The sequence below is a fragment of the Podarcis muralis genome, chromosome 3 (genome assembly GCF_964188315.1).
Source record: "Podarcis muralis chromosome 3, rPodMur119.hap1.1, whole genome shotgun sequence".
In the NCBI taxonomy this organism is placed as follows: Eukaryota; Metazoa; Chordata; class Lepidosauria; order Squamata; family Lacertidae; genus Podarcis; species Podarcis muralis.
Genome location: NC_135657.1, coordinates 25360944 through 25380652, shown reverse-complemented (window position 1 = coordinate 25380652; position 19709 = coordinate 25360944). Strand labels below are relative to the sequence as shown.

Here is a 19709-nt window from a genome sequence, read left to right as displayed (position 1 = left end):
CCTTCAGCGCAACCACGTTTTGCACCAGTCCCGAAAAAATGACTCTTTCGGAGGCGGAGGCAGAACCGAGCGAGGAGCGGAAAGCCAAGGCTGATAGGCTGCCGCACACCGCGGCTGACCGCGTCCCCCCAATCGAAACCAGCGCCCCGCCCCCCGAGGCCGCGCCCCCGCCCCCCCATACCAAGCCGGAGGTTCGGCGGGCGAATCGCAAAGCCGCGTGTAGGCGTGGCGGTTGGGACTGGTCGCGAGGCCGTCTGGGTGCCAATCAGCTCGCGGGGAGGCGTGACCGGTCCCCGCCCTGTTGCCGGGGCTGCCGCCAATGAGCGAGCCGGCGGTGGGCGGGCCCTGGCGGCGGGCGGCGCGGTTGCCGGGAGCCGTCGCCAATGAGGAGGCCCCGAGTGGGCGGGCCCGCGCGGCGGGCGGCTCTGGGGTTCCGTGTGGAAAGGAGTGCGAGGGGGTTCGGGTGCAAAGTTTAGTTTCAAACCGTCTGCAAAGAACGGCGGTGCCGCTGCTGGTGGTTCTCCTTCGAGCAGACGGAGGCGGCGGCCGAGGAGAGCGGAAGCAGAGGAGCCTGAAGCGGGCGAGGCGCAGTCGAAGAGCCGCCGGCCGCCGCTCCCCCACCTCCCTCGGCGACAGCGGCCGCTTCGTGGGCGCCGCCTGGTTCCCGCCGGGTCCGCTCCGTCTCGGGCGAAGATGGGCGCGGAGGCTCCGGTCCGGCGCCGGCACGGGTGCCGCCGGGCGCGCCTGATGTGCATGCTGGCGCTGACCTTCCTCTTCTTCGTGGTGGAGGTGGCGGTGAGCCGCGTGACGGACTCGCTGGCCATGCTGTCGGACTCCTTCCACATGCTGTCGGACGTGATGGCGCTGGTGGTGGCGCTGGTGGCCGTGCGCTTCGCCGAGCGCACCCGCGCCACCAAGAAGAACACCTTCGGCTGGGTGCGCGCCGAGGTGATGGGCGCGCTGGTCAACGCCGTCTTCCTGACGGCCCTCTGCTTCACCATCCTGCTCGAGGCCGTCGAGCGCTTCACCGAGCCCAACGAGATCAAGCAGCCCTGGGTGGTCATCGGCGTCGGCGCCGCGGGGCTCCTGGTCAACGTCCTGGGGCTCTGTCTCTTCCACCAGCACGGCGGCGGAGGAGGAGGTCACGGCCACTCGCACGGCGGAGGAGGAGGAGGGGGCCACCGGCGCCGGGGCAAGGCAGAGCAGCCTCCCGGAGAGCGGCAGAAAGAGGAGGAGACCAACACCCTGGTGGACAATTTCAGCAGCTTCAATGGAGTCAGCCTGGAGAAGCTAGGTGAGCTGGGGGGAGAGAGTGGGCGAGCAGGCCTCCCCTCTGCCCGGGGATGCCTGGCTTCTCCCAGGCACAGCCCCGAATATAAGGGGTACCCGGAAGCGGTCGGAGCCTCCATCAGAATCAGGTTATTGGGCTGAACAGGTCTTTAATATTCCCACTAAGCTGATAGCCTGGCAGTATTTCTAGTCTGCACAAGAAAGAGCACTTCTAAGCAGACATTTGCATTCTGTAGGTTTAAAGATAAAATGAAACTGCCCTTTCATAAGGAGTTGCACACTTCAGTTCTTGTAGTTGTGTGGTGGTAGTTGTGGTCGGTGCATAATCTGCCTCCTATTGCAACTTGGTTCCATTTAAAGACCTGGCAAAAGGGGAAGTGCTACTGGAAACCAATACCATGCAAAGGCTTTGGGTGTAGATCAAGGAATGTCAAGGAGCTCATTCTGCCCATCAGGAATGTTGGGAAGGCAGTTAACAAAAGCTGCTGCAGCACCCATTCGTTCTGTTTTATGGAAGGACCCCTTTGTACAGAACAGGAACACACCTTACTTTTTAGAATAAGTACCTTGAATTCCCTACATGAAAGCCACCAACATTTCACAGCCTTTGCTGGTGGCATTAAGCTCTCGCAGAACGCAAGGAAAGTGCTTTTCAAATTTCTTACCTTTAGAGTCCCCTTCCCAAGATGTCTGCTGAGACAACCCAGCATGTCTACCTTTGAACCTTGCAGAGGAGTCTGATGCAAATTTTAAAGCACATAAGCCAGGTCAGGTATGCCTTCCATCCTACGTTAATGAAAAGTATGACTTTAGGAACCATAAGTTCCTGTGACCATGCATTGCAGGGGAAATTCAGTAGTGGTGGACAAGCTGCTACAGAGGAAGTTACTGCTGTTAATGTTCTTGCCACTGAGAAACCCTTGGACTTCTCAGAACAGTTTTGACAACTGAGGTCCTACAATCAGCCTTCTTTCTGTTACAGCTTGATGAAGGAAACTTTATATCCTATAGCACAATTTGGGCTCATGGGGAAATCTGCAGAACCCACTGTGTAAGGGTTAACACGTTGCATTAAAGTAGACAGAGTGGCAAAGCTCACAGGAAGCTGCAGCTTCTGTTAACTGCCTTCCCAACATTCCTGATGAGCAGAATGAACTCTGCTGACATTCCTGATCTACACCCAAAGCCTTTGCATGGTATTGGTTCCAGTAACTAGAAGCACTTCCCCTTTTGCCAGGTCTTTAAATGGAGCCAAGTTGCGGTAGGAAGCATATTATCCATAGATGACAATGATCATGACTAAAGATGTGGAATGTAAAATTCCTTATGAAAAAGCAGTTTTGTTTTATTTCTGATCCTACAGAATACAGTGTCTGTTTATAAGTGTTGCTTACAGCTCTTCTACAGACTTGAAATATTGCAAAACCATCAGTGTAGTCAGAATATTAAAGACCTATTCAGCCCGATCTAATTTCCTGGGATAGTACCAAAATAAAAGTGGAGTGTTACAAATGTTTACATTGTTGCTCATTGCTATGTCAGCTGAACTACTTCGCTCTGCTTTGGTATTCTTGCTTAATTTTGTTTTCATTAAAGCTTTTATCATTAGTAATTTGGTTTTTGTAAAAAAATGAAAATAAAGGCCCTATGTAGTTGGACTGTCATCTCTTAATTTCAGGCCACTGGAACTCATAATTGATCCTAGCAACATCTCAGATGAAAGAATTTGTTATCTAGAAATAAATGGAAATATATGGCAATACATTACATTTAATATAATTTTAGTTTATGCCAGTAAATTATTTTACATCTCTATTTCATGTTTTAATAGGGAGTCAGTGCTAGGATAATAGTCAGGCGGCATATTATGACAGCTGGTAGGATCTGGCCAAGTAGTTGTATGGCAAAGTTCCCTTTCATAGAGAAGTGGACCGACTTCTCTCTTTCTGTCTCTAGAGGGTGCATGTCTTATTTCTACAGCCCACCAGCCATCCTCAGTATTGACACCTAGGTAGCACACTCTTCTTCCTCTAGGGCTGTATGTGGCCCAGAGTTTTCAACTGAAGCTAGTCCATACAGTTGAAGGATGATTAGCTGTCAACAGATGATGCTACCTACTGAACTGCACGTGAATGGAATTAAATATATTTTTAAAAAGTTATTCCAAGCATGGCAAACCTTGTATGTCCTACCCCATGTATAGTAAGGATTTTCAGTTGAACGTAAGTTTTGCAAAATACTAGTGGGGCATAAACTTAGTCCGGCAATAGTTGGAGGTGATAAATGTTAGGCCTGGCAAGGTGAGACTATCACAATTAGGCAATATGCTGGCTTATTCACTGAGCTTTATTTCTTGGTGCAAAACAGGAAGGAGGATTTCTTGTGTAGGTCCTATAGCTGCAGGTCATGAAGCCTAATAGTGTTGTATCAGTGTGCTTAGTTAATATCTTAAGCATATACCTGTTAGCAGGCCTTGACTTTCTGCTGCTTTTAAAAGCTGTCTTCTTTTTTTAGTATGCATGAACATAACTCTTGAACTCACTTGAGGATGCTACTTCTGGGACTTGTAAAGTACATTATATAGGTGGAGTTTACCTGGTGAAACAAGTGTGGGAGTTGTGATGGTTTCCAGTTCTACCGGTTATATTGGTGAAATCACCAGGCAAAATTTTGCTCAGTATCCATGCGTGAATATCTCAAAAACTTTTTTCAGTTCTCAAAAAGAAAAATCTCCTTTGATGTAATGGCTGGTTTGTATTGACAAATCCATTTGTGTGATATTCTAGTGTGAGAACAATTGCTTGTGTCAAAAAGCTGCAGAGAGGTTTCTCAAAACTACTAGTATCTGGGACAGTCCCTTTTATTTGAATCAGAATTGAGGGCACACTCGTAAAGGAGGATGGGTGCATGTTTGTTTCAACAAAATTCAAAGTTGGAATAAATTCCAGTTCAAAATAATACTTGCATAACAAAGGCTGCAGTAATGGCATTTGACTTCATACAGTCTTGACAGATGCCACTCTTTTTTGATAGACACCACCTGCCATTTTAGTGACATGGCTTCTCTGCCATTTCATTGTGGACATGTAGGCATGTATAAGCTGCTTCATATCTGTGACATGATTTTTCATGGTAGTAACATATTTCAGCTGTTGTGCAGACTGGAGCTTTATTTTTTGTAAAATATGAAATGTCTCACTTCTCTCCCCATTCCTTGCTGCACACAGACTGCATGCTCCTTTAACCTTCCCTCCCTTTCCACCCAATCTTACTGAATCATTACCTAATTTAATAAAACAATACATGAGAGCTAGTGTAGTGTTGTGATTCTGAACTTAGAAGCCTCCATTCAATTCGTAGCTCTGCCACCATCAAGCCACCCTCTCTCAGCTGGCTCCCTTGTAATACAGATATAATAGTGACCTACTTTAGTGTTATAATAAGGAATACTGAGAATACATGGAATCCTTTGAATGCTCTGAATCAGTGTTTCTAGATTAAAAGTCAGAACCCATAGCTGGGACAAACGCCCAATCTAGACTAGCAGTAATACCACCATTTTGTTGTTTTTATCCTCTTGGGTTAGGATATTCCCACCCCACCCCACCCCCCAAAATGAGAAGAGCAGAAAGGTGGTTATATTATTAAAATATTAATATTGGGATTCCTTATTACAGGTTGCTGTTAAAAGTGGGTCTGGGATCTGAAAAGAAGACTTCTCTAGTGTTTGAAAAACCACTGACTTGGTTGCTGTAACAAGTCATTATTCTGTAATGCGGTGTGTGTATTCTAGTGGTTCCAAAACTCTACAAAGAGAACTGCCTTCCATAACTCCCCTCCTCCAAATATTATATTGTCCCCAATATTGCTAGCATCTGTTAACCCACCCCACAAGGCTTCCTATCCATGTAACAATGTTGCTCTTGTGTTTGCAGGTGATGGGGCAAAAGAGAACCAAATGGAACTTCAACCAAATGGGAATATTGATAATGACACCTCTCTGGACATAGAACCTGACGAAGACACTAGTGGTCAACTCAATATGCGTGGAGTATTTCTTCATGTTCTTGGAGATGCCCTGGGCTCCGTTATTGTTGTGGTGAATGCTTTAGTATTTTACGCTTACTGGACTCCTTGCCCTAAGGATGGGCCTTGTATTAACCCATGTATCAATGACGATTGTGCAGAAAACATTACTCAGTTGTCTTCTAGAATGAATGCAACTGAGTTATGGAAAATTCCTGTAGCTGGTCCCTGCTGGGTTCTATATTTAGATCCTGCATTGTGTCTCATAATGGTTTGCATTCTGCTCTATACAACTTACCCACTTCTTAAAGAATCCGCTCTTATCCTTTTGCAAACTGTTCCGAAACAAATTGATATTCGTTCTTTAAATACGAAACTCCGCAAACTGGAAGAAGTTGAAGCTGTCCATGAATTGCATGTTTGGCAGCTGGCAGGAAGCAGGATCATTGGCACTGCTCACATTAAATTTAAGGACCCAGAAACGTACCTGAAAGTTGCGAAGGATATTAAAGAGATATTTCATGATGAAGGGATACATGCAACAACCATACAGCCTGAGTTTACTATTGGGGAGGCTGTAACCAAATGTGAACTTCCCTGCAGAACCCAGTGTGCTCTGAAGCAGTGTTGTGGATCTACGGAAAAGACTAGTGCAAAGAAGACCGATAAGTCCCCTTCCGTTTCTATTTCTTTCTCTGAAATAGCCGTTGACTCTTCACAGCACAAAACCAGGAGGACTAAATCAGAGTGTATGACTGCTGTAAAGCTTGGGGAAGATCCTAACAAACAATTTGAATCATCTTTGTAATTCCCAAAGTTGTGCTGAGTGAAGTCTGCATTCAACCACAGGTTGATTTTGAGAAGAAAGACTAGCATTAAAGAGACAAGTTGCAAAGTATTGTAATTGTTTAAATCCCTGTTCTGGTCACAATACTTAAATCTAGGCTGCCTGTTTGAAAGGATATAATTGTGCCGTCCCAACACAATATGCGCTTGTGTTAACTTTTAGTTGAATTGCACCGAAAAGTTTACAGATGCTTCAACAACTCTGGAGAACCAGTATCAACATTTCTGCCAAGATGCTTTTTTTTTTGGATTAAAAATTAAAATTGAGTTCTTCAGCAACCCATTTCTCCATTTGGAAATCAGTATGTGTTAGAGAAATCCAGGAAGAAGCCTTTCTACTTATTGTGCGTGTGAATGTGAATGTTTTACAAACCATAAAGAAAGGAAGCCAAAGTTGGCAGAATTATTTTTTTAAGGTAGACTATTTGAGGATTTTTTTCCCCTTATACATGAATAAGTGAACCCTATTTCATGTAGGTTGTACTCCATAGTATTAGTAGTAGCATCTTAAAACATATCTAGTACTGGTTGATTAAAAAAACAAACCCTGTTTTTGTGTTGTACTGGGGGCCTAATGAAAAATGGCTGCTTTGAAAATAGGATTTGTAAAAGATATGCATATCCACATGACTGTAAGGATAACTTTTAAGACAGAAATTGAGCAGTCCTTTTAAAGGCATCTCAGTTTGTGCATTCCCCAATTGTATAGGTTTAAGAATTTTTAAAGAACCCCTTACTTTCAAGTAAATTTATGCCAGAACTAGAAACAGCTGATATTTGTCATTGTGGTGTCATCTATGCCTTGCCGAAATGGAAGAGTAAATATTGTCTGGATTACATCTAGTTTTGAGTTAAAAGAATGTTCTTTACTTTTTTTAAAAAAAGCATGGAATTTAGCAGTATATAAACATTAATATATTCTCATTTGATGTATTTCATGATGAGCTGTGATGAGCCATTTTACCCAACGTGCAGCTGAAATGCATTCTTTCTAACACAATACAGGCAGCTGCTTCATGAAGCAACTGTTACAACTTACTAAGCAGTTTCAAATCAACCTCCTCAAACCTGGTGCCTTCCAGATGTTTTGAACTGCAACTCCTCTCTGCTCCAATCAACATGGCAGTGGCCAGGGATGATGAGTTTTAGTCCAAAACCACCAGGAGGGCATCAGGTTGGAGAAGGATGTAGCACACCTTGGCTTATTGTGACATGAGTGAGCTTTGAGATTCAGCTGTGAAGAGACCAGAAGCTTTCACATCCACTTGCTCAATTGCAGCTGTTCAGTTCATCCAAACTCAATAATAATTATTAAAAAAGATGTGGTTGAAACAAATCAACTTCAAACTATAGGTTGTGAAGCAGGCTTGTTTCAACAAATCATAGTTTATCCACAGTTTAGGTTTTGGATATAATGGTGAATTGTGCTCAACTGAAGCTAATAAAACAAAAACAAAACCAGAAGTGAAAGCTTTTGACCTCCTTGTAGCCACACAGAGGAGCAGCAGGAGCTTGAGACTATTTGGGCCTTCTTCCTATCAATAAACTATGGCATATTGTGACATCTGAACTCCTCCACCAGTCAATTCTCATAACCTGGAACACATTTTGTGTAGTGAAGGCATGTGTTGGAGGAAATTCTAGCCTACTTCAAACTTTTCTGCTCTTTGGTTTTGAGGAGCAGTTAGTGCTTCCTGTTCAGAAATGGAATTGCTGCACAAATTTGTGGATTGCAGTCAAGCCACTTGGCTAATCCTCTTAAAATCGGCCACCTTAGTTCTATTGAAGTTGCAGAGGCTAATCTTATGTTGAATGCAAGGATGCTAGGCAATAGGTTTCTGGATCTCAACTAGCCTTTACCTGTTCTTGATCAATTAAAAATAGAGCTCATTCTTAAATCAGAGGTGGCATTAATGCTATTTCTAAAGCATTTTTAAGAGCCCTTATTGGAAGTCTTTATGGGATTGCAAAATTTTCTTATATATTTTAGTTATTCCAACAGTTGATTCATGTACAATTGCTGTAGAACCAGGAAGGAGGACTGTTGAGGTCTTCCTTATGCATTGCTACTTTACCTTTTTGGTGAGGGGGGGAGAGTGTAATTTGCATTGTTTAAATGCAGGCTCTTTTATTATATGGCTATTTAGGTTTGTTCCCCAACTTCAAAATGAAAAGTCACTAATTTGTCATTCTTGACATGGAATTGCAAACAAAGCAAGTGATCAGTGGCTTCCACTCTGCACCTCCTGCTCAGCAGTGTTGCAGTCAAACCTCATTTTTTCAGAACAAAATTATTCTGTTAACAAGCTGTAAAGTGTTGGAAAGGTGTATTTGTGAAATGATCAAATACATCTACCCCTTTGCCTTCTGGGCTCTTTGTTATAAAGGCCACTTGTTTGTTAATACTCCCAGTTTGTCCCTCACGTATTATTGCACGCATGTAAAAACTGCTGTACAATTCTCATGGAGCTGTATTTTAATAAGATTTTTTTCAGCTGCTCTTTTTTCACATTGACATGGCTAGATTGGTATAGCTGGGAACGGGCAGGCATATATTGATGGACAGGCAGAAAAGCTACAATAATACTGTAAATTCTGGATCTTGAAGCCAAGGTTTCCTATCTTTTTAGTGCTTGAAGTATGAGCTTGCTCACTCTCTGTCTCTCCCTCCCTCCCTCTTTTTAAAATGTGTGTGGTCTATATCCCACATAGTAAACATTCTAGTTCAATAGAGTCTCACTTTTAACCTCATCTGTCCCCTGATGGGCCAATTTTATTTTATTTTTTTAATTTCTGGGTTAGTATACTTTGCAATATGGTAATAGCTTTTTTCAAAGACTGCTGCGTCTCTCTAAAGCACGAACTTTGACTCTCATATTGAGTTTGCACTGCAGTGGTAAGGGAGAAAAGCAGCTAATTGTGTACCAGGTGTGGTCCTGATTATTATTATTGCTATTATTATTATTATGCAATAGCTTGGCTTTTACAACAGAATATGTTGTGTTCATCTCTGCTTTTGCAGGTAATTGTTTCCGGTATGTCAGCTGTCTTAGGTACGTTTGGAAAAAATGGAACAGCTGGAGTACCTCCAAACTACAGGAGGCATTTTTTGTACTTGATTCTATATGAAAATATTGAAGCCAGTTTTGCAAATTCTTGTATAAGGTAGTATTTTTCTCCTGAATGCTAGTGGTGTTGAAGGCTGTTCCATGTAGATAAAAGTAATTAACACACTGTGCTCAGGACATGCATTTGTGGTGAAGTGGCTGTGCCAGTTTATTCTGCTGAAGTTTTGCAGCGAAAACTAGACCATAGCTTTCTGGGGTATTGCAATGAACAGAGTGCTAAGCCACCTCACATTACAAGTTTCATTGTGAAAACACACTCTTGTATTCACTGACTGTTAATATATGAAGCTGCTCAAAGAGATTTGAAATGATTGAACACTTAGGGTCTGTTTGCTGCATCACGAAATATTTGTAGAAACAGCCTCTAATACAAAGGGTGGTATTCAGCCTTTTACTCAAGAGCAGCCCTGTGGAAATTAAAGGGCATAGCTTAGTAATGCCCACTAATTTCAGTGGGACTATTTTGAGCAAAACGTCGCTGAATACTACCCAAATAAATTACCTTTACAAAACAAAACTGAGTGTTTAACAGTGGTACCTAAAGTTCTGGAGAATGTTTCAAAACCACTTAAAGTGCTGGAAGCAAGTAGTGCTGAAGATGTATTTGTTATCTTATAAAATCTGCTCTCCTTCCCCCCCCCCTCTCCCAGCCTCTGAGCACCTCTTAACTCTTGCTGTATGCAAATGAAGTTTCTGTTCAGAGACTCATTTAAGAGCACTGAGAGCAGCTCTGGCACTGACTCCACTGAGATAATGGGAAACTGTTTAGACTAGAATGCACTTTCTGAATTTTCTCATTGATGGGGCGGGGAACCAACTTTAACACTACGTCCTCTGCTTTTTGACTTTTTAAGTTTCTCGTGAAAGGAGTATTATGTATTTAAGGGTATTAAGTACAATATTTAAATATGCTGCTTTAATTTCATAACAGCATCGATGTAGCCTTCTGGGACCCTGGCTTATGTTTACAAAACAATTATTGAATATTACAGTAAATATTCTATTTTGGTTCTATCTTGCACCATTGCTTCACCTCTTGGTGGACTGAAAGGTACTATAATGCTTCATGTGCCTGAAATAAGAACATATGTGACAGATTTTTTTTAATTTTTTTGGTAAGCCAAATGCAGCCTTACTTATAACAGGAGCTTTCATACCTCTGTGATCCTGGGTTTGTCATTAAAATGCCTGTGTGAAGAACACTTCCATGTCTTACCAATGTGTGAGCCTGATTTTTTCCCCTCCCCCACTTGCGCTCTCTCTGTGTTAAGTGTTCTTGAGCTTAGTCTCCAAACCCTTATGCTCAGTGGTAGCTAGAGAGGCATCTCTCAAATTCTATGGGTCGTATTCGAAACCAATGCTTCGGAGACATAATTGGCATATCTGTATCTCGCGACATCATGCCAGTGACAACAGGCTTCTGCTAAACCAGTTATGACTCTGTGTTTCCTTGCCTAAAACCTGAAAACCGAAAAGGAAATAAATGTTGCTGTATAAAACATGAAACTTGGCAGGGTCCTTTGTTTCTCCTCTTTTAAACACCCCTTCGCTTACTGAAATTGATTTGGTAACATCAAAAACATTTCTAACTGGAGGTTTGGCTAAATGAATTTGTTCACAGTGGGGTGTGTGTGTAAGTAATGCAAGGTTAGTTTAAGTAGAGTTCTGAGACGTGAGATCTGGCTAACAAGGGCCCAGTTTTTCACCAAATTTTAAGCCCCAGGCCAGTTAGGGAGCATAGGTCTAGAAATGCTTTCACACCCCGCAACCTAATCTGACTGCTAGGGCTGTGCACATGTTGAGACAGTCAGAAAATCAAGAAGCAGCAGAATCTAGATCAAATCTTCACCTCCCTGATTCTGAACAGCTTATCAAGTCTACCCACCATACAATTAGTTCTGTGCATAGTTTTATCAGGGGTGCATTAGCTAAAAAGTCCATAAAAGAAAATTGCATAGCATTAATATGTGGTTGCTGACATCTCAAGTAGTTGCAGTGCCTATATGCAAATTTCTGCTGGCTCAAAGGTTGCACCAAGCAGCCCTTTGTTACAGAAGAACTAAAAGGAAAAGCAAGTTCTTGTTGTCTGTCACAATGCCTGTTAAGAGAGAAGCCCATAAACATTTTGTTGAAGTCCTAATTTTGCCAAGGCTAAAATGGGAGGAAGACTTGGGCAGATCAAAGGCAGAAGAGATTAAACACTGCCACACAGGTCTTCAGCGTGTCTTTAAAGTGTCCATAAAGGAAACTATCCAGGGAAGCAAAAAATAAAAAAAATCTCATGGATCACACACCTGGGTAGATGAAAGAGCAATGAAGACATAAACTGCTTTGGGAAAATCTTGTTCTTCCCCTTGGAATTACACATGTTTTTCGCTTGTGATGCAAGAGGTCTAACATTCTTGCTTCAACTTTAAAGCACCTGCTGTTCATGTTTCTGGAAAATGCAACTACTTTGGTTGATACAAATATAGGCTGGGGTGGGTTTCTTTGTTTAGACCCCAAGCGCTTTGTTTTCGAATGTCTGTAGTCGGACACTAGAAAACCTCTACAAACACTTTATAGACTGACCTCCGGAGCAGAGCATTCATTTGCATATAGGTGGCTGATAAAGACCTTGACTTGATCCTGCCTTGACGAGTTCAGTGACATGCTTCAGTGCATTCTTCATAGATCCTTCCCTTGTATAGAATTGGCACCTGCATCTTGGAGCAGCTGTCCTGGCAGCATGCATTGTGCACTCCTTCCGAAATGCAGATGCATAAATTAAGTTAAATCCATATGGATTCACTGTCTACACATTGGCTTAAAGCATCTGTGTCATTTCAGCACGGTGAAGCTCCCTGCTTCTGAAGATTATCCGGGTGGGAGAATCATTTGGTGGGAAATGTGCTATTATTACTAGTTTGGCTGCGGGAGAACTGGGGCCAGTTCTGACATTAGGCAGAACGAGATTGCTACCTTAGCTCAATTTTTGACTGCTATGAAAGTGCTGAAAGTTGTATTTTGGCTGTGAGGGTGGGGTAAGATGCACGAGGGATTTTCTGCCTCGGGTGCTAAAATAACTTAGCTGGTTTGGGGCACTCTGCACCTTGACTGGGGGAGGGATGTCATTTATTGCAGTGCCTCAGGCAGCAAAATATATTGGGCTAGCCACGAAGGAAACAGAAAAACCTATTGTCAGAGACTGCCTCCCGGTCTCAGCTCACAGAAGACCAACGCTAGCCATTAGAACCGTACAAAAGTCTTTATTGACATTTAGTTTCCATTTTCAAGCACTAGCGTGCGTCTCTACGTCTAGACCCTAGACCAGCGAAGCCTCGTCTGAGTCTCCGCCCCCCGTACACCAGCTTAAGACTCTAGCCTTACTCCACCTTCTACGTTTCTCCTTCCTCCTCTGGGTCCTACTACCCCCCTGGGTGCCTTCCTTCCTGGATGCCTCGGAAGCGGACCCTTCGGACTCCTCCCCTTCTCTCCGGCGGGCTTTGGGACCCGGCTCTCTCTCCGGACTGCCCATTGCGCCCCCCTCCTGTACATTTGAACTTGGCGCGCGCGCGCTGCCCCTGACCTTCCTTTTGACCGTTACCTCGCTCTCTGATGCAGGCGTGGCTAACCCTGACTCCTGTCCTTCCGCTGACGGAAGGCTGCCTGCTGCCGATGTTTGGGACTCCTCCCCCTTACTGCTCTCCGGTGGGGAAGCTGGTCCCGATTTCCAGCTGCTGCTCTCTGAGTCCCCTCTGGCCCCTCCTTCCTGGGGTGTTCCCTCTGGCAACCCCCTGGCTCTGACCACTGGGGCCCCTTTCTGTGAATCCTCTGATTCACTGGAGAGACTTAGAGACCTCGGATGGCTACCCTCGCTGACTTCTCCCTCAGATTCCTCTCCCTCGGTCTCTACTTCCTCCCTTTCCTGTCCCTCTGCTCCTGAACCCCTGACATCCATCCCCCCCTCGAAGCCCCCCCTTCCCCCCTCCCCTCCTTCCGGTGCGGGTACTGGGTGCTCCGTCGTAGCGGGGGTGCTTGCAGGATACAGTTCGTCCCCCATGTACTCGTCAACGTCGCTCTCCTCTGCTTCCATCTCTCTGTCTTCGTGCTCGAACCCCACGTTGTCCCCCAACACGTCCATGTCCGTCTCGCCCCTCTCCCCCTCTTCGGGTGGTCCCATCCAAGGACCCCTCAGCCACTTCCTGCGCCACTGCTCCTCTGGTTGATCGTCCCACCAATACGAGTGGTCTGAGGCAGACCCCGGTGGCGAACCCACCTGGGAGCTGGGGACTGGTGCCTGTTCCTCGTCAGAGTCGAACCCCAGGAATGTGCTGGCTGAAAGAGTGGGTGTGAAAAGCCAGTCGTCGAAATACTCTGCTGGCATGGGCCTGTGCGGGAAGAGGGCATGAAACTCCTCTTTGAGCAGCGGTTCCTCCAAGGCATAGTCCGGTACCCAGCTGTTGGCACTGGCCGGGGTACCCTCTCTGGCTAGGAAATATTCTACTCCCTCTTCCCCCCATCTGGAGTCCAAAATCTCTGTGACCTCATTGATGTGTCCCCTCCTAGGCGACCCCCTCACTCTGGGCCCTTCACTGCTCTGGTCTGGTGCTGTGTCTGGCTCCTGAAACCTATGAGGTGCTTTGTAGGGCGTGAGCACCGATCTATGGAACACCGGATGCATTCTGGAACCCTCCGGAAGAGCCAACCGGAAGGCCACTGGATTGACCTGCGCCTGGACTTGGTAAGGTCCTAGCTGCTTATGTCCTAGCTTCTTCTTAGCTAATGATCTGGTCGGCACTGCTTGCGCTGCTAACCAGACCCAGTCACCCACCTGTATGTCTTCCCCAACTCTTCTGTGTCTGTCGGCCTGCACCTTGTATGCGTGCTTTGCTAGTTCTAACTGCCTCCTGAGTTGTTCGTGGACTTCCTGCAACTCCGACGCTAAGGCTTCCGCTGCCTGTGGCTCCCCCTCCCCCACTCTCTCTAAACCCGGGAAGGTTCTGGGATGCCTCCCGTTGTTGGCGAAGAACGGCGTCACCCCCGTCGACACGTGCTTCGTATTGTTGTAAGCGAACTCGGCGAGCGGCAGGTAGTCCACCCATGTCGTGGGCTGCTGGTTGGCGTAGCATCTCAGGTACTGCTGCATGATGGCGTTGACCCTCTCCGCTTGCCCATTGGTCTGCGGGTGTCTCGCCGACGCCAAATTGACTTTGACGTTCAGAATGCCCATCAGCTTCTGCCAGAAGTTCGAGATGAACTGTCGCCCCCGGTCGGAGAGAATAGACCGTGGCAGACCGTGGACTTTGAACACGTGGTCTATGAACAGTTTGGCGGTCTGCTCTGCCGTGGCTACCTTCGCACACGGAATGAAGTGTGCCATCTTAGTAAACATGTCCACCACCACTAGCACTGCTGTCTTTCCCCTCGAGCTGGGCAGATCCGTGACGAAGTCCAGGGCCACCCTCTCCCACGGTTCAGACGGTGTCTGCAGCGGTTCCAGCAGTCCCGCCGGCGGTCTGTGAACTGACTTGGCCCTTTGGCAGGTGTCACATCTCGAGACGTAATCCGCTACTTCCCCCCGCATCTTGGGCCACCAAAAGTCTCTGGCTACGAGTTCGACAGTCTTTTCTTTGCCAAAGTGCCCTGCGGTGGGAGCGTTGTGTAGCTGCTGCAGGACCCTTGCGCGGAGGTCGTCTCCCGGCACGTAGAGTGCTCCCTTGTGGAGGAGCAACCCATCGCGAATCTGGAACTCGTCGGCCCTCGCTGTGCCCCTGTGCACCTCCTCCATCTTGGCCCGTGCGAAGGGGTCTTCCCGCAGCGCGCGACGTACGGCGTCCAGGTCCACGGTTGCCGATGCGCATGCCCATGCTTCCGGTGCGAAAATGTGCTTGGCCGCCGACGGTGCCGCCTCCTCCAGGTATTGCGGCTTTCTGGACAATGCATCCGCCATCACGTTGTTGTCGCCTGGGATGTACTCTATCTTGAAGTCGAAGTCCGCGAAGAACTCTGCCCATCTAATGTGTCTCTGGTTGAGGAACCTAGCCGTGCGCCAGTACTCCAGATTCTTGTGGTCCGTGTGGACCTGCACTGTATGTCTGGCTCCGATGAGGAAGTGCCTCCATGCCTTGAATGCTGCATGTATGGCTAGCAACTCCCTGTCCCAGATAGTGTAATTCTGCTCCGACTTGCTGAGCTTCCTCGAGTAGAAGGCGCACGGCCTCCAGTCCCCCTGCTGGTCTTGTTGCAACAGGACAGCTCCCACGGCTCTGTCTGAGGCGTCTGTCTCCACCCTCATGGGTCTGCTGGGATTCACATGCAGCAGCTGCTCTTCGGACGCGAAGAGACGCTTGAGTTTCTGAAAGGACTGCTCCGCTTGCTCCGTCCAGATGAATTTCTTCTTCTTGGAGCTGAGCGTGTCGGTGATGGCCGCTGTCTGCATGGCAAATCCCTTGATGAACTTGCGGTAAAAGTTGGCAAAACCGACAAACCGCTGGACTTCCTTCCGATTGCGTGGGCTTTTCCAGTCCAAAACTGCGCGAACCTTGGCGCTGTCCATGGCGAGCCCCGTGTCCGACAACTTGTAGCCCAGGAAATCCACCTCCGTCACGTCGAACTGGCACTTCTCCAGTTTGGCGTACAGCCTGTGCTCCTTCAGTCTCTGCAGAACTTCCCTGACATCCCTCTCGTGCGCCTCTCGCGATTCTGAAAAAATCAGGATGTCGTCCAGGAAGCATACGCACTTCTTGTAAAGGAGCCCCGCCAGCACGTGATGCATAAAGGCTTGGAAAGTGTGAGAGCCATTTTGTAATCCGAAGGGCATAACTCTGTATTCGTAGGTGCCCAGTGGCGTGAACATGGCCGTCTTCCACTCGTCGCCGTCGCGCATGCGAATCAGGTTGTACGCGCCACGTAGATCCAGCTTGGTGAAAACGCGTCCTTTCCGCACCGTCGCGAGCAGGTCGTCTATCTTGGGCATGGGGAAAGCTGAGGGCTTGGTTTTCGAATTCAAGATTCTGAAGTCCACCACCAGCCTCCGTTGGGGCGTGTCCCGCTTCTTCACAAAGAATACGGGACTGCCTCCCACCGCTTTCGACTCCCGGATGAACCCACGCTTCAAATTGTGATCTATGAACTCCCTGAGTTCTTGCAGTTCATCCTCAGACATGGAGTACAGTTTCCCAGTTGGCAGCGTCGCCCCCGGCAGGAGGTCAATCTTGCAATCATAGGGTCTGTGAGGGGGTAGCTTGTCCGCCTCCTTCTCGCAGAATACCTCCAAAAACTCCGCATACTTGTGGGGTACTGCTTGCAGCGTGCCCAACTGTAACTGCGGGTCCTCCTCTTCCCCTTCCGGGCTGGGTATAATGCAGTGTTCTGCACAGTAGGAGGATCCAAAAGTCAGTTGGCGCTGGTACCACGCCAATGCTGGGCTGTGTCTGTGCAGCCAACTCATGCCTAATACTATAGGCGTGTCGGACAGTTGGGTGACATTGAAACTGATGACTTCCCGGTGATTCCCAATTTGCATCACCATAGGCGGCGTCTGCTGCACCACCTGCCCCCCTAGCAGTTCCCTGCCATCCACCGTGACAACCTTCAGGGGCAGTGTGGCTGGCAGTAATGCTACGTTGTGTTGTTGAATGAACTCCAATCCTATAAAGTCTGCGTTACTGCCAGAGTCAATTGTAATAGGCACTTCTAAGGTGAGTCCATTGGGCAGCTGAAGCGATGCGGTTAGCTGCACCACTGGCTTGGGCGGGAGGGGGTCTGTGGGCTGCAAAATCTCTGGGGACTTCCTCACTGACTCGTCTGGCTGGGCCCCAGTGCCTCCTCTTCCAGCCAGACTTGGTCGTTTCCCTGCTGTGGTGCTCTCTGCTGAGTTGTTTCCAATACTGTCACTGAAGCTGCAGTGTGCTTGAAAATCCTCTGGGGACACTCTTTCGCCATGTGCTCTGCACTCTCACATATATAACACTTCCTGTTCCTTCTAGGCAGCTTCGATTTTACTGCTCCCGGCGTTAAGGCTCTGGTAGCTGAGTGAGCCCTAGCACCGCCAATCTCCATCTGCTCCTCGCCCCCTCCCTGTGGAGGCGTGGACTGCGCACGCGCTGCCTCTCTGGGCAAGAGGGAGGGCACTCTCGCTGGTGAGCGTCCCCAACGCCCTTCTTCTTTGCTCCACGGGCGTTCTTCCTGCCTCACCCCAATAGACAGCGCTCTTTCAACCACTTGTTGAGTGGTTGTGGGTCTCTCTCCCCTTGCCATCTCATCCTTGATCTGTGCATTCAGACCCTCCCAAAAAAGGTCTCTAACCGGCGGAGAATCCTTATCCCAATTCAGCGCGTTGACCAATGCAAAAAACCGGGAATGATACTGCCTTACGCTGGCTTTCCCTTGTCTTAGCCCAAATATGTCCCTCCGGGCAATGTCAAGGTCTATTTTGGATAAGAAACAGGAGTCCATCGCCTTAATGAACGCATCTGCGCTTTGGAGCGCTGGATCCTTATCCCTCCACAGGTTGCGCAGCCATGCTTTCGCGTCCCCATGCAAATGAGACAAAATAAACCCCACTTTCTCCCGCTCATCTCTAAAGTCTCTTTCCAGCAGCTGCAGCGCAAACAGCACATCTGCTCGGAAATTGGGGTACTGCTGCAAATTCCCATCAAAATGAGATACAATGCTGCCTCCTCTCTTCCCCAAACCGATCCCCTCGGATCTGGGTACTGGGATCCCCTGCTTTACAAGCCCTTCCAACCTGGCTTGAAGATCTCTGCAGGCAGCTGCCGCTTCTTCCTCTCTCTTCCTGGAAGCGATTATTTCAGCGTTGAGTAGTGTCACCGCTTCTTGCAGGGAAGCTATTTTCTGTTCTGTAGTCATCTTGCCTGACTCTTGTGAGCTCGCAAGGCACCAGTCTTCTACCCTCCCTGCCTCGCTTCCTTAGCGATGCTTGAGGCGAAGAAAACCGATGATACTGAGAGACGAGGCTTACTGTCAGAGACTGCCTCCCGGTCTCAGCTCACAGAAGACCAACGCTAGCCATTAGAACCGTACAAAAGTCTTTATTGACATTTAGTTTCCATTTTCAAGCACTAGCGTGCGTCTCTACGTCTAGACCCTAGACCAGCGAAGCCTCGTCTGAGTCTCCGCCCCCCGTACACCAGCTTAAGACTCTAGCCTTACTCCACCTTCTACGTTTCTCCTTCCTCCTCTGGGTCCTACTACCCCCCTGGGTGCCTTCCTTCCTGGATGCCTCGGAAGCGGACCCTTCGGACTCCTCCCCTTCTCTCCGGCGGGCTTTGGGACCCGGCTCTCTCTCCGGACTGCCCATTGCGCCCCCCTCCTGTACATTTGAACTTGGCGCGCGTGCGCTGCCCCTGACCTTCCTTTTGACCGTTACCTCGCTCTCTGATGCAGGCGTGGCTAACCCTGACTCCTGTCCTTCCGCTGACGGAAGGCTGCCTGCTGCCGATGTTTGGGACTCCTCCCCCTTACTGCTCTCCGGTGGGGAAGCTGGTCCCGATTTCCAGCTGCTGCTCTCTGAGTCCCCTCTGGCCCCTCCTTCCTGGGGTGTTCCCTCTGGCAACCCCCTGGCTCTGACCACTGGGGCCCCTTTCTGTGAATCCTCTGATTCACTGGAGAGACTTAGAGACCTCGGATGGCTATCATCGCTGACTTCTCCCTCAGATTCCTCTCCCTCGGTCTCTACTTCCTCCCTTTCCTGTCCCTCTGCTCCTGAACCCCTGACACCTATGAAGTGAATACCAGTTTAACAGTTGGCTTTTACAATGTGCTGTGTGAAACAACTAGACCAGGGGAACCGAAACTTTTTTCAAAGGGGGGCAGATTTGAAGTGAACATGTGTGAGGGCTGACCAAAGCTTTTTAAAGAATTGAAGTTGCTGAGCTTTTTTACTCCATGACATATACTGCCACGGGCGACGGATTTAATTGACCGGCGGGCCGAATTAGGCCCCCAAAACGGACTTTGGGCCTGACTGAACTAGACTCATGGGCTGCAGGTGCTTTTGCCTCTTGTTTTGGCAGCAGCCCCTTTATGCTGTAAGGGAAAACATTTTTTCAAAAGGAAAGCAGCCTTTGGTTTAGCACTAAGATCCAATCTGAATTTTTTTTAATAAAAAAGCTCAGAAATCCATTGGCTACCACAGACCGTTTGGTTTGCCTGAACTGGCCGCATGTATCTCAGCCCATGTGTTCAATATGAGCTGCTGTGTGTCTCAATAAGTGAGGACCGGATATTCCTTTCTCACAGTTTATGAAATGCCACTGGGTGAAACTGAGGCCTGGTCTACTCATGAGGCAGAGGAGCTTGGAGGTGGGAGAACAGAATGCTCCACTAGATTTCTGGTGCAGAATTCCATATTTGCATGCTCTCTTGTAGGAAAGAAAACAACCCTGCAGACAGAAAACCAGTATCACAAGGAAT

The 19709-nt window shown here is 47.7% G+C and overlaps 1 protein-coding gene across 1 annotated transcript; it reads left to right on the top strand.

The window, feature by feature from the left end:
• Positions 1 to 388: 388 nt before the first annotated feature.
• Positions 389 to 10505, top strand: SLC30A1 (solute carrier family 30 member 1). The gene is made up of 2 exons (XM_028724708.2): positions 389 to 1294; positions 5226 to 10505. The coding sequence occupies exons 1-2, from the start codon at positions 694 to 696 to the stop codon at positions 6122 to 6124; spliced, it is 1500 nt and encodes a 499-aa protein (XP_028580541.2). The 5' UTR covers positions 389 to 693; the 3' UTR covers positions 6125 to 10505.
• Positions 10506 to 19709: the final 9204 nt, after the last annotated feature.

Coding starts and splice junctions, on each gene's coding strand:
- SLC30A1 (XM_028724708.2), top strand. CDS start 694: ATGGGCGCGGAGGCTCCGGTCCGGCGCCGGCACGGGTGCCGCCGGGCG. Junction 1,295..5,225: donor AGTCAGCCTGGAGAAGCTAG/GTGAGCTGGGGG, acceptor TTGTGTTTGCAG/GTGATGGGGCAAAAGAGAAC.